This window comes from Leptopilina boulardi, unplaced genomic scaffold, assembly GCF_019393585.1.
Source record: "Leptopilina boulardi isolate dan_hultmark-lab unplaced genomic scaffold, ZJU_Lbou_2.1 LbouV2_123, whole genome shotgun sequence".
NCBI classification, from domain to species: Eukaryota; Metazoa; Arthropoda; class Insecta; order Hymenoptera; family Figitidae; genus Leptopilina; species Leptopilina boulardi.
In genome coordinates, this window is record NW_026137667.1 from 3,724,391 (window position 1) to 3,738,273 (window position 13,883).

The window sequence follows — 13,883 nt, forward strand, 5'->3', positions numbered from 1 at the left end:
TATAATTATATTAAATACAAATATTTAATATAATGTAATAGTTAATTGAATAATTTATATCATATTAAATATGAATGTTTAATATAATTTTAAATGTTAATAATTTAAATTTAATTAATTTACAAAACTTAAAATATAATGAATTTTAAAAATTCATTAGATACCGAATTTAATTGGTTGTCAATATTATATCTCGATTATCGAGTAAAATAAATTATATGTATATGACATGCATGTCAGATTTTCTAATTTTTCATAATTTGTACAAAAAATTCGTTGGCACTTTATGCTAAAATTATTTTTTTGCGTCATTTTTTTTTTAAATTCTTCAATTAGATAATAATTTTCGTAAATTATTTGTATATATATATATATGAGTTAATGTGCGATTTGTTGTTGTACTCAGTCTCTAAACATTCAATCTTTTCATCATACGAAACTTCATCGTTTTCTTTCGACTTTTAAGTCGTATATTCAGTTTCATTGAATTTATTTTTTGATCACAATTTTTTTTTTTGAGTTCTTGATTTAATAACTCGAAAACTTGGATCACTGAATTCACAGACAATCGAACTTACTTATTATGCGGCGTGACTTCTCGTAATTGCACTGACATTGTAGTGCGTATTTTTAAAATCGGTAATTTTGTCACATTAAACAAAAATAGTGACAAAGCATATATAAGGGATTCACGGATAGATTGTCCAAATTAAAAGTGCATTTTCTTCTCTTCTTTTTTAACATAATTCCAATCACATTTTGTCGTCAGTCATCTCAAGAAACTGCGCGTAAAAGTCTCTTGTACACTCCCCTTTATTATTAAACACAAATTTGTAGTAACTACCATCTGCGCATATAACTGAAATAAAATTTAATTTTTAGTTATTTATTATCAATTAAATTTTTGCTTATTTTATAAGATAAATCTTGAAAGGGTAATTAATATTACTGACCTATGATACTATTGCTATCTTTTCCAAATGCACACATGCATTGAGGTCCATCGGGAACTTGGAATTTACAAAAACTCCAACTAGAGCTGAAATACTTTGGCAAGAAAGTTGCAGATGCTAAGCTAGACTGTCGATTAAGTTTTGAATCCTCAACAGCAAAAACATGCACCGTGCCATGATCGCTTGCAACGCACATCCATGTTGAGTCGTGATTAAAATTTATACTATAAATTCAACATATATTATATAAATGTTAAATATTTAAAACAAAAAAGTAATATCATTCACTTTTGCACTCACCAATAAATATTCGCGTGATTTGTACCTCTTCTTAATTCATTAATTTTCATTCCACTTTGTGTGTCGAAAACTCTAATTAAAGTACCCTTTTCAGAAGCAGTAGCTAATCTTGTTCCTTGTAAGTTTAATGCTATACACGATAAAGGCGTTTCATGTGCTTCAATATTCAATGGTTGTTTTTCTGTATTCGCTAGATCGACAACTGCAAATTACAAATAAAATTTACATTTGAAAAATTATTTATATTCTTCAAATTCTTACCTTGAACGTGTCCATTTTTTCGACCAGGAAATGCGAGTAAAGAATTATTACTATTCGGACATAAAACACACAAACCTTTAGGATTAGGATTTGTTTCGAACACATGTAATTGTTGGGGATTTTGTGTGAAAGTGTAAACTTTAATAACTCCTTCCAAAATTACTACTATTCTGTCTCTTCTTAATTTTACTCCTTTTACAGGAGCATTGAAATCTAAAGTTATTGCCGGTGATTTCTTTAAATCATCCCAAATCGTTACTGAAAATATGTAAAATAATAATAATTATTATTATTAAAACGATTTTAAACAAAAAAAACTAAATATTAAATAATATAATTTTTCGGTACTTGAAATTATATTCTTAAAAAAATTAGTTTTTCTTTCACCTCTATTATTGGGATATAAAGATTTTGATCCTCCGCCTACTAATGCTAAATAATTGCATCTAAAAAGCATTTCAACATATCCTAATCCTCCATCTGTGAAATCGTGTCTTTCTTTCTCCTTCAGTGGGTCACAGTTGTAAACTCTGTAGCCATTTTCCATACCACAAGCGAAACAACCTATCAATATTCACACATGAACATTAAATACTGAGACTTAAATGATAACATTTATCTGTTTACTACAAACTAGTACGTAAGTCATATTTAATGACTTCTTAAATTAAAATTAAACGGAAGAAACAAACAATAAATTACAATCTAAAAAATCGTTCATTTTCAATAAAATGTTTTTAATTATTCAAATTAAAAATTCTACTTTTATTGAAAATAAAAATTATATAACACTAAAAGAGTAAAACTCTGTAATTAATTATTAACAGAGAAGAAAAAAAAACAAATTGAATTTATAATTAGAGGTTATGGCACAAGCAAAACAAGTTTCTAAGTTTTCTCAGGTAAAATTCAGCTGTTGTTCAAAATTATACAATGAAACATTTTAAGGAAAATTATCATTTTTCCAATATAGTTACTAAAATTATATGAATATAAATATTATATTATGGCATACTGTCAAATTTTTTATACCCCGATATAATTTACCTTGATCTTGGTTAAAACCGGCATATAGTAAGCCATTTTCATACGGATTTCCCGCAGTTAAGTTCATTTTATTAAAATGTACGTTTCACATTCAACATTAAATTTATTTTATTGAAGATTTTATCACATTTTCACCGGTTTATATTTAATCTTTATTTTTTGCGTGCGTACAAAATAACTTGGCATCTTGTCATTCTTGACAAACTGTCAACAAAATGGATACAATAGAAATTAATTTTAAAATGATTTTTTTGATTGGACATTAAACACCTATCCAAAATTTAATGTTTTCTCATTGGTTACATTATTATTGTAAAAACTCCAGCTGATAGTATTCTTTTGTATTTGAATTTTAATTGGAGTATTCTTTGTATATTTTCTTCTAATTGGAGGAATAAACGGAATGAGTTAAATGCGCATGCGTGTGAATTTTGCTTTTAAAAATGGTTGATGTAAAGTTTTTAACAGAGGTTGCAATTACCGCATGTGTTGAATAAGTTTTCAAGTTAAATAATAAATATAGTGTTTTAATAATGTAAAAAAAACGTACGTATTTTACTTTTTATTTAAGTTCAATATATAAAAAAAAGTGAAATAGTTGGAAGATTGGAATGTAACAGAATTTGTTCCATTTTTAGGTTAGAATTTTGTGAGAATATTTGTAAAAGTTTTATATATAAAAATATGCATTTTAAACGACTGCATACTTGTTGCACTGTTTTAAAAGAAAGAGCAATTAATGTAAAAGGAAAAAAACACAGCTCAAATTTATGGTTAGCAAGACAAATGAAAGATCCTTATGTTGAAAAATCAAAACAAGAGAATTATCGTTGTCGAAGTGCATTTAAACTTTTGGAAATAAATGAAAGGTAATAAAAAATTAATTTTTTAAACATAATTGTTAATTATTTATGTTTATTTTCGGAAAAATTTGAAAATTACATTTTTGAAATAGGTTAAATTTTTAGTTAGGTTACAAACATTTTTCGTAATACAAGTAATCTTCGTCTTTCTGTTTTCAAACACTTTTCGTTCTTCTATTAAGATTTATTAAATTGAAAATAATTTATTTTAATAACTTATAAAATATTCTGTAAAATGCGATATACAAAGTAGATTTAAAAAAAAGTTGACTTTTTGTCAGGTTCAACATTTTGTATCCTGGTATGGTTGTAGTAGATTGTGGTGCTGCTCCTGGAAGTTGGACGCAGGTTGCTGTAAAATTAACAAATGCCAATGGAGCTCTAAATGAATGTCCAAAAGGTTTAGTTTTTTCTATAGATAAACGAATTTTCCAATCAATTGAGGGAGCAGAAATTCTTGGAAATAGTGATTTTACACATCCTGATACACACAATAAACTTCGATTATTGTTAAAAGAATCATTAGTGGATTTAGTTATGTCTGATATGGCACCAAATGCTACAGGTGTTAAAAAATTAGATCATGATATTATAATTGATCTATCTTATTCGGCGATGAAATTTGCATTGCAATTTTCAAAACCAGGTTCATCTTTTTTAACAAAACTTTGGGATGGTGAAAAAACATCTCAATTGCAAAATGATTTAATGAAATTTTATAAAACTGTAAAATTTATTAGACCTAAAGCAACAAGAATTGATTCCACTGAACAATTTTTATTAGCTAGAGATTTTAAAGGACTAAAGTCCAGTTGAAAACAAATTGTCTAGTCTTTTGTGATTTAGTAATATAAAAGTGATTATTTGTGAAATTGGAGAAGAAGAAAAAAAATACAAAATCGCGTATATAATATATATGCAATGTACATCAATATATTTAGCTATAAATAATACAATAGTATTTAATACAATACAATCAATACATCTTTACGACAGAGTTAACACTTGCATCGCTTTTTACGCTGTATATACATTTTTTTTTTTCTTTAATAAAATTAATATGTACATAAATTAACGCACTTGACGTTAAAACAAAAATGAAATATAAAGTTACTGGCCGCAATGTCAAGTATGTACTAAATAATTTATTGAAAATTTACAATTATTTAATACAAATGAAAAAATAGACATTTTAAAATTAATATCTTGCATTTCAGCAAAATTTCTAAAAATTTTAAATAATTTTTTTTTCGACGCAAAACAAATAGAAGATTAAAAAAAAAACAAAATTGAATATTTTACAATTTGCAGAGGCCATAATTCTTTGGAACGTCACAAACGAAGGACGAAGATTACTTGTGAATCGATACATTAATACAGACACATTCTTTTTTTTTTTTTTTTTTTTTTATTTCAAAAAACACACATTAATCTCTAGTAACAATATTACTGATCAATTTTACAAATGATCATGTAGGTCAATTTTTCGCCACCTCTTGTTTGATTAATTAGACGAATTTTAATAATTAGAAAATTAAATCGAAAAATAATATATAGTACAATTTTGAGACGCTTGAGGAAAAATCGCAGTAATCTTTTCATTGGGATTTATATTGCAAAATAGGATCATGATGATCATATAAATAAAATAATACACTACATTCAGTCTATCAAGGTACTATTTTTTTTTTTGTACCAAACGCACACTCGTCCTTTTCTCTTCAGGGGGTAGCTTTTTTTTTTTTTTTTTTCTTTTTTTTCTGTTTTTATTTTGTTATGTACTTGTCAATTAATTTGACAGTAATCTACGCCTAACATCGATATCCATATTAAATTTAGTGGATTCTCGTACATCTCGACAATGCATGCACCTACCGCACTGAATACATTATACAATAATCTGTGCTCTTTATTTTAAATGCATATAATAAAATGACTATCAAACTGTAAAAATTTATTAGATACAGTCACAATTCTTGAAATTTTGTCACATTTTTAATAATAATTATTATGCCAAAATTTATAAGAGTAGCTACAATTTTACGAATAATTACTCTTTATATAATAATTTATTTCACTATATAGAATATATCGTAAGAGCACATTGATATAAGATAGAAATTTACTACAATATATTCAAATAGAAAACGTATTAAAGAAGCGGTAATCATGCAATATTTAAATTTTGTTAGTATACAAAATTTCGACGATTTTTGTTTTTTTTTTTGTTTTAAACATTTGATTTAGAAAATTTTATATAAAAAGACCTTCCTCGCAATCGATTCTGGTTATTCTCATTTTTTCAAAAATTGTATTTTATAATTTTTTTTTAATTTTAGAATTTTGAATCAATTATTTATACTTTGTTTTCAAAGTATTTTTAGATTTTTTTTATTATAATATAAAAATTAATAAGTTTTTCAAACTTTTTTTCAATGGAAAAATATAATTTTTGTTTGTTAATTTTGTTTATGGACTCTCTGTAGAAGGTCGAATATTTCTTTCCTTTTTTTTTAAATATATTTTCTCATGTAACAATGTACATGAATGAGACGTATGAATATTTCCTGTAATTAATTAATTCAAAAATTTTCAGGGGGCTGAATTTTATGTGGTCAAATTTTTATTTAGTCGAATGAATTTTTATTTGATAAAATTTTCATTTTTTGATTTGACGGAATTTTATTTATCCCTCTTGAAATTCAAAAGATTGTGGAGAATATTCATAAGTTCCAAATATGAATAAATATTTTTAAAAAAATCATTTAGAATTGCTATAACTACTTAAACGCAGTTTAGTCTACCTGTATGAATATTTGTATTAAACTTACAAAAAGATTGTTAGCTTTTATAAAATTTGGAATATACAAATAATTACTCTTACATGATGAAGCGTTATTTTAAATTTATGCTTAGTAAAAAATTGGATTTTTTTTTTTTTATATATTATTATGGAAGCATTCAAGTAGTAACAACAATCTCCTAAATGTCCAAATAAATTGGCTTCCATGTGCATTTTATTGTTGAATCCATTCTCTCTTCTTCAGCCATATATTCTTTCTCTCGAAAGGATATCCGTGATAGAACTGAATAACATCAATGTTGTGCAATGTCCTCGCAACTTTCGTCGTCTCCACTTTCTCCGATTCAAGTTTTCACTCGATCATTGTAGATTGACTTTTACGCGCGCACGCGTGTGTGTGTGTGTGTTTTTTTTATTATTTCTTTCGAAAACTACAATTAGTTTTCTTTATAAAAAAAAATTTGCATGAAATCTTTCTGAAATCACAGAAAAATTATGAGACTTTTTTTTTCGTGTCTTTATTTCTCGCTTTCGTGGCGAGAAGAAGACCGGACAGTATGAATTCCTAAACTCCGTTCTTGCGCAATCGCAAATTATCGAAGCAGACCCTCTCTCTCTCACGTGTTCCAGCTTCGAGGAATAGCTCATACTTATTTGGCACCGTTCTGAAAGACGTCGGAGCGGTTATCCACACTTTATTTTCGATTAAAGAAAAGCATCCCAGCTTTTATGTTTCTTTTATCCTTCAATAGATGAACGCATATTCTGAGAGAAGACTCTCTTTACTTCATGCGGTGGCAATTTTTCCGAGTAGAAATTTATTCTTCTCGAGGGAGAAACTCTGGATGACCTGGAACTCGCTTCTTTTTCTTGAGGATACCTTGGATCTAAACTTGGATCCCTAAGGAGAGGCATTCTTTTCCAGAATCTCAAGAGATTTTGATTTGAGGATGAAGAGGCTTGATCTCTTGCTGATGGAAATCGCCATCCAAGTTGTTTCTGATTAAATGGGAGATTATTTTTTGTATTACCCGATGAATTGGGATATTCCTCACGTGAAAAGGTGAATCTATCTTTAAATTCGGGACTGTGAATACTATTAACGTCATCGGAGGGAAATCGAACGTAACTTTGACGTGTTCTTTCGTTATTGGGAAATTTGACAAAATTTTGACCATTGCGATTTGAAGTTGGTCTGTAATTTCCAAAGTCAGACGATGGCTTTGGGTCAAGGTTGGCTGACTGTAATGGAAACTTGCTTTCGATGTTTAATGGTAGAATTCTCTTGCTATGAAAGTTTCCTTCTTGTTCTTCTTCTGTTGGACGAACGACGGGATCACGAAGACGAGCCGAGTGTGGAAGTGGCTTTGAAACCACAGGTGGTGGTTCAGTGGTAGTCAAATTGTATGATTCCTTGATTGACTGAAAATTAGTCTTAAGAAGCTGCCCATCTCGTTTCCTGCCATAAAGGTCCGAGCCACGATTATCCTGTGGCGAGAAGACGACCTCTGGTTCCGTAATGAGTTTTTTTTCGGGCTCAAAGAGTGCTTTCAAATCGTCTCTGTTCTGTTGGCTGATGGCTGTGGTGCTATTTGCAGAAACAGGTTCCGTGGAATTTTTCACCTTTCCACTATTTACGTCGAGAAGAGTCGTTTCCACGATGAAGTCTTTGTTGATGCTGACTTCACTCGATACGTTACTCTCGAGGTCCTCACCACCTCTCTCGGTGGTCGCAATGGAATCGCTTTCGATGTTAAAAAAAGTTGTTGTTTCCATTGGATAGTCATCTTTTGGTACTTGCGTTGTTGTTGTTGTATTTTTCTTCTTCTTTTTCTTACCAGATCGAATCAGGGTTTGATTCTCAATTGGAATTGTCATGCCTGTCTCCCCATGTTTGAGGATCTCGTCCTCGGATTCCCCGGAGTCTTCCTCTGATACTTGAGTTGTGTCCAAGTAATCCTGGTCCTCAAGATCCGGTTCAAATTCTTCCTCATAAACAACGTCAGTAGTTTCAATCGTCTCATTCTTCTTTGTACCTCGAATTGGTGACGCGTCGCTCTCGTTCTTCCAAGTTTCCATTTCTGAATCAATATCAACATTTATGATCTCCTTTCGAATTGGACTCTCGGTCATGTTCTCTATTCTAGTGTCACGTGCCATAGTTGTGCTTTCCTGTGAGTCCTCATCTAATTTAGTTGTTAAATATTCTTCCTTCGTTAAAAATTCATCTTTTGTGGAATTTTCCTCCTCATTCCAAGAATCTTCCGTTTGTATTGATTCTTCCTTTAAATCTGTACGATTAACAATTTTTTTTACTCCCAATGGAATCTTGTAATCAACAATGTCGGTGAACGTTTCGTTTGACTCGTCATTAAATATTGCTACGGGTACAACAGGTGATTCCTTGTCCTTCTGAACTGTGAAATTCGAATCAAGAAACAATGATTCTTCTTCTTCTTCTTCATTTTCATCTTCATTGGAAATTGTTTCATTCCTCACATTATAGTCAATGAATGATTCCTCTTTCTTTGTTTCCAGAGGTATTGCTTCAAGGGGAATTTCCTCCTCCTGTGAATTTGTTTCGCCTTTGTTTGTTTCTAAAAGAAGTGGAATATTTACTTGAATTGGACCTGTTGGTATCGACGATTGTTTTTTCTCATTAGAAGAACTTGTTTCCGATGATTGTCCCTTGCCTAATAATTTATTTAATTGTTGTAATACAAAATTATCATAGGCCTCCTGATCAATGTTGACAATTTTTTGACACCTTCCCATACTGTCTGCTTTATAGCCTTCGGCACAGGGTTCCAATTCAAGTTGTGGTGCTATAAATACACTTTTTGGCGTTATTCTTTTATTAGCGGTTGATGAATTTTGATCAGAATCAGAACCAGGTTGAGAACTTTGTAAAAGCCAAGCCTGCCAGGCTAAATTAACCGGTGAATCAAAATCCTGTCCCAATGATCTTCTATGTAATGACAGTGACGTTATATTTTCCTTTAATCTTTCTGGATTCACTGGAGCTGAATCAATAAGTTCCAATGATCCCAGAAAACCCAGGAAAAACAAAGTAATCCTCCAATGTTTGGCGGAACGTTTCAAATTGATTTTGATCATTTTTCCCTCTCGGACGTTGATCGTAGGCTTTAGATTTAGGTCACCTTCCCTCTATTAGACGACGCATTGATAGTGCCTGAAAATAAAGAAAAATATTTAGTTTATTTAATTTAAAAAATCTATTTTGTAAATTAAAATTATTGTTAAAGAAAACATTGAAATTTGAAAAAAAAACAGGAGCAATAAACTCTTGTGAATTCCAATTTCAAAATTCTTTTGTATTGAGTGGTGAAAGTAAATGCTAAAAATGAAGTAAACGAACAGAAAAGATGAAAAAGACAAAGTCATAAATCAGCTTGTAAATAAAATACAACATCAATTGTTTCACGCTCTTGCTTTCAAGGGATCAGTGTGCTTGAGTTGTAAAAGATGAAATTTACAAGTATAGGGATTTATTTTTTCAACTAATAAAATTTTTATGCGTGAAAATTTTAAACAAAAAAATTATTATTATTATTATGAATTATCAGGTTTAAACAATAAGAAAAGTAATTTTCGACAAATGTTGCATTTCAAGGCAATGTGCAATGACCCTAAAAGAAAATTGGAAGGTTATCGGGTTATCAGACATGTCTACAAGTTAAACTCATAATGAACAAAACAATATTATATAGAGGTTATTTTAATTGTTATTGACAACGGAAAAAATAAAGTTTTATTAAAAATTAATACAATTTCTAAAACAGTTGTTCAAAAAAAAAATATTTCTAATGTGAAACATACGTTGTTAAAAACACGTAATCATTTCTTGTTTCTTTCATCAAGAAAATTGTATTAATCACCTTCTCAGTATTTGATATTTCATAAATCTTTGTTTCTTTCTTTGTGAAAGAAAATAAAATGAATGTTCACTATATAGAATATCAAATTGTCTCAAAAATATTAAATCCCAAAACTTTATTTTGAAAAATAAAAAATATATTAGAAGAAGAAGAAGAAACAGTTTTATATTCCTGTGTGTTGAATAAATCGTAAATAATTTAATCCGAATAAATCTTATATATGCTAGGGAGGCAGAAAATAAAAAAGAATTAGGTCTTTGGCATTTGCCTGATTCTGCGGCGCCAGCAGACGTCCGTTAATGTGGCCTTGCGGTAGCGCCGCGCGTATACAATAAAAATACACCTCTATCCTGTTTCCAAACGTTTCGTATCATTCACTTTATATATATATATATATATACCAAGTGAAATATATATTTATTTCGATTTACAACTAATATAAATTTGTGATAAAAGTCGCTGGTAACTTGATATTTTATTGAGTGCTCAACTCAAGTTGTCGGTAATAATTAAAAAAAAAAGAGATCCTTTTTAACCAACGCACGAAAGAACCATATAGTTTCCCAAGAGGGATATATCTTTTTTTTTGAGAAAACCGGTCGTGACGTACGATCTCTGATCTTGATAAAGGGAAATAATCTTTATCGCAGGGTTCGCTATAAAATTTCAACTGCTTATGTCTCTCGGTGCGTATGTAAAAGTATTGGAAGCCAAATGATAGTAGTAGTACAATTTTCTTTCAAAGTAGAAAGAGATTTTATGTCCTTTCGAGGATGTATAACAGAAATTATCTTAAATTATTTATTTATTTCATGAAAAAAAAAAATTGAAAATTTATAACTAATTTAGATTAGCGTTTCCTTATTTTTTTTTGTTTGATATTTAATTAATTTTTGCTGACGATATTTTCTTTTAATAAATTTTTTATTACCGCATTTACTATGTGGTAAATGGATTTTTAATAATTTAAGAATCACGTTCATGACAGAAATTTTCAATTTGCGCTATTTACTCGTGCATAAGAGCTCAATAATCGTGAGAGATAAAGACCTTAAAGAAATCGTTGCAGCCTTCGTTAATAAAGTAGCTTGCCTTTAACCTTCGTAATCCTATCGATATAATAAAATTATCGAGTTGCCAATATCCAGTGAATGTCATAGGTGTTCAGAGGATGATATACGACCTGAATGTTGCATAAAGCATATATTTACTGAAACATTATTTATATTCTTTATATATATATATTTATGTACATAAAATGTATTTACACAGAGAGAGTTGAGTATGTTGCTAATAAGAGAGCATTTATATGTATTATGCTAAGTATTAGTAACTTGTGTGCAAAAGAAATTACAAAATATATTAATGTCAACTCTAATACATTTCTTTTATTACATGAATCTATAATATATAATATTGAATATTTAATTCATAAGCGACCTTTATTATAAATATTAGTATTTAGAAATTGTGAAAGGAAAAAAAAATATTAAAAACTACATTTCTCTTTTTCAGATTGACATGAATCCTATGTGATGTGTTTCGTCAAATGTGAGTAAAATTTAATATCAAATCATGTGAGATAAATTGTCATTAAAAGAAATATAAGCATAAGTTTTAGAAAGATCAATGAGCCTATTAGAATTATAATGTTTTCGAGTCGTAAAAAGTTAAATTTGAAATTTTAGAATTTCTCTGGCAAAACTGAATAATAAATTAGAGATGAGACATTGCATTAAGGAAACGAAGGGCTATTTTAATGTCCGATGAGAGAAATTTGTGTCAACCCCAGAGTAATATGAATAATTACATCAAAATTCCTTACTAATAATAAACTGAGCTCATATATATATATTTTCAAATAATTAGTTAATTGATCAATCAAGATTTATTTTTTTTTTTTATATTACTTTTTAATTATATTATTGGTTTTTTAAAGTTAATTTTTAAAGAATTGTTAATTAAAAAAATTCAACGGTATTTAATAAGTTTTTTTTATGGTTTTTTTTGTTGACGTTGAAAGTGACGTCAATCCCGGAACATATTGTCAACTCATAAAATCCATCAAAATGATTTAGCTACTAATCCCATTAAAGAATATTCACTTCTTTCATATAGTCATAATTTCCTTTTAAAATTACACAATATCTATATAATGTTGTCATAAGTTCGGATTAGAATAGAAAAATTAAAGGCCTAGAATTTTTTAAATTCAAGTTTGCTTATAATTTTTGAATGAAATATTTTCGGAATATGAAATTTTTAAAATTAAAAATGCAAAATACTTCCGGATTTTTAAGATATTTTACTGATAACAAGACCAGTGAACTAGAGTCGCGCATATTAGCACAAATTATGCGAGACTAATACAGTTTTCTCGTGTGAATAACATGAATATATATATATATATATATATATGTACATGCAAACCGCGTATGGAACCCGAGAGTTAGAAGCCTTTCGAAACGACAGCTCTAAGCGCATTCCGCGGGATTGTAATCGTGGCCTTTTCTCGGCTGATTACCTATCTCTTGCACAGAGCGACAGTGTGGCCAATTGCCAAGAGACCGACTCTCTGACCGATGTGCTCTAGTTATGGGAATTTTCATTAATCAAGCGCCCTTCTGCTTCATATTTTACTTTCTCCATATGTGGTGTAATCTAAAAACTACATCGAGAAAGTCTTATGTTAATATGAAAAATTCTATTAACAAATACGACCTTGAATTATATAAATTATAAGAAATAAGTTCCATTTTTTTTTTAATATAAACTATAGACAAATCAATGTAATTTGTCATAATATACTTTTTCTATAATAAAAGTCCATTGAAATAATAACAAATTTTCAGACAAATTGAATCGCATAACAGGATTTCTAGTTTTTCTTCACAGTTAGTGTTTATTTTTTTTTTTTGTTAATTTACCTCGAATTATAGGGTAATTTGAAAATATTAAGGTATAGAATCGGGAGTATTTTAGAACCAGTTCGAAACTTTCAAAACTGAAGCAATAAGTTTTGAAATACAAAAAATAACAGTTAGACAATTTTATTTTTTTTTGTTAATTTTTTGGATAATAAATAATTATATTAAAAATAAACTTCAACTTCCAATTGAAGAACACTGAAAAAAAATTCTAGTTAGAATAACCAGAATTCTAGTTAGAATAACCAGAATTCTGGTTAGCAGTTAGAATTATTCTAGTTAGAATAACCAGAATTCTAGTTAGAATAACTAGAATTCTAGTTAGAATAACCAGAATTCTAGTTAGAATAACCAGAATTCTGGTTAGCAGTTAGAATTATTCTAGTTAGAATAACCAGAATTCTAGTTAGAATAACCAGAATTCTAGTTAGAATAACCAGAATTCTGGTTAGCAGTTAGAATTATTCTAGTTAGAATAACCAGAATTCTGGTTAGCAGTTAGAATTATTCTAGTTAGAATAACCAGAATTCTAGTTAGAATAACCAGAATTCTAGTTAGAATAACTAGAATTCTAGTTAGAATAACCAGAATTTTAGTTAGAATAACCAGAATTCTGGTTAGCAGTTAGAATTATTCTAGTTAGAATAACCAGAATTCTAGTTAGAATAACCAGAATTCTAGTTAGAATAACTAGAATTCTAGTTAGAATAACCAGAATTTTAGTTAGAATAACCAGAATTCTGGTTAGCAGTTAGAATTATTCTAGTTAGAATAACCAGAATTCTAGTTAGAATAATCAGAATTCTAGTTAGAATAACCAGAATTCTGG

General features: G+C 28.8%; 4 protein-coding genes across 5 annotated transcripts in view; 2 read left to right on the top strand and 2 right to left on the bottom strand.

Moving 5' to 3' along the window:
* Positions 1 to 13,883, top strand: part of LOC127287704 (uncharacterized) — a 64,062-nt gene that overhangs the window by 13,234 nt on the left and 36,945 nt on the right. For both annotated transcript variants that reach the window (XR_007843910.1, XR_007843909.1), the window contains exon 3: positions 11,642 to 11,677. The gene's annotated coding sequence lies outside the window, so the exon portion shown is untranslated. The remainder of the gene's footprint in view (positions 1 to 11,641; positions 11,678 to 13,883) is intronic.
* On the bottom strand, positions 507 to 2,771 carry LOC127287702 (WD repeat domain phosphoinositide-interacting protein 3). Its single transcript, XM_051314769.1, has 6 exons — positions 2,562 to 2,771; positions 1,902 to 2,078; positions 1,515 to 1,772; positions 1,254 to 1,455; positions 954 to 1,177; positions 507 to 859 (listed from the first exon to the last, which is right to left on the bottom strand). Exons 1-6 carry the CDS (start codon positions 2,626 to 2,628, stop codon positions 753 to 755), a joined length of 1,035 nt encoding a protein of 344 aa, XP_051170726.1. The 5' UTR covers positions 2,629 to 2,771; the 3' UTR covers positions 507 to 752.
* On the top strand, positions 2,988 to 4,833 carry LOC127287723 (rRNA methyltransferase 2, mitochondrial). Its single transcript, XM_051314811.1, has 3 exons — positions 2,988 to 3,107; positions 3,200 to 3,430; positions 3,706 to 4,833. Exons 2-3 carry the CDS (start codon positions 3,246 to 3,248, stop codon positions 4,238 to 4,240), a joined length of 720 nt encoding a protein of 239 aa, XP_051170768.1. The 5' UTR covers positions 2,988 to 3,107; positions 3,200 to 3,245; the 3' UTR covers positions 4,241 to 4,833.
* LOC127287652 (uncharacterized) overlaps positions 4,333 to 13,883 on the bottom strand; it is a 31,229-nt gene continuing 21,678 nt past the window's right edge. The window contains exon 2 of the mRNA XM_051314705.1: positions 4,333 to 9,420. Within this exon, the coding sequence (XP_051170662.1) occupies positions 6,966 to 9,344 (2,379 nt within the window). The 5' untranslated portion in view covers positions 9,345 to 9,420 and the 3' untranslated portion in view covers positions 4,333 to 6,965. The remainder of the gene's footprint in view (positions 9,421 to 13,883) is intronic.

Excerpts from the sequence above, each read along its gene's own strand:
- LOC127287723 (XM_051314811.1), top strand. The coding sequence starts at position 3,246 with ATGCATTTTAAACGACTGCATACTTGTTGCACTGTTTTAAAAGAAAGA. Across the intron at positions 3,431-3,705 it reads CTTTTGGAAATAAATGAAAG|GTTCAACATTTTGTATCCTG; the intron begins GTAATAAAAAAT and ends ACTTTTTGTCAG.
- LOC127287702 (XM_051314769.1), bottom strand. The coding sequence starts at position 2,628 with ATGAACTTAACTGCGGGAAATCCGTATGAAAATGGCTTACTATATGCC. Across the intron at positions 1,773-1,901 it reads TTTATATCCCAATAATAGAG|TAACGATTTGGGATGATTTA; the intron begins GTGAAAGAAAAA and ends ACATATTTTCAG. Across the intron at positions 1,178-1,253 it reads AATCACGCGAATATTTATTG|TATAAATTTTAATCACGACT; the intron begins GTGAGTGCAAAA and ends TTGAATTTATAG.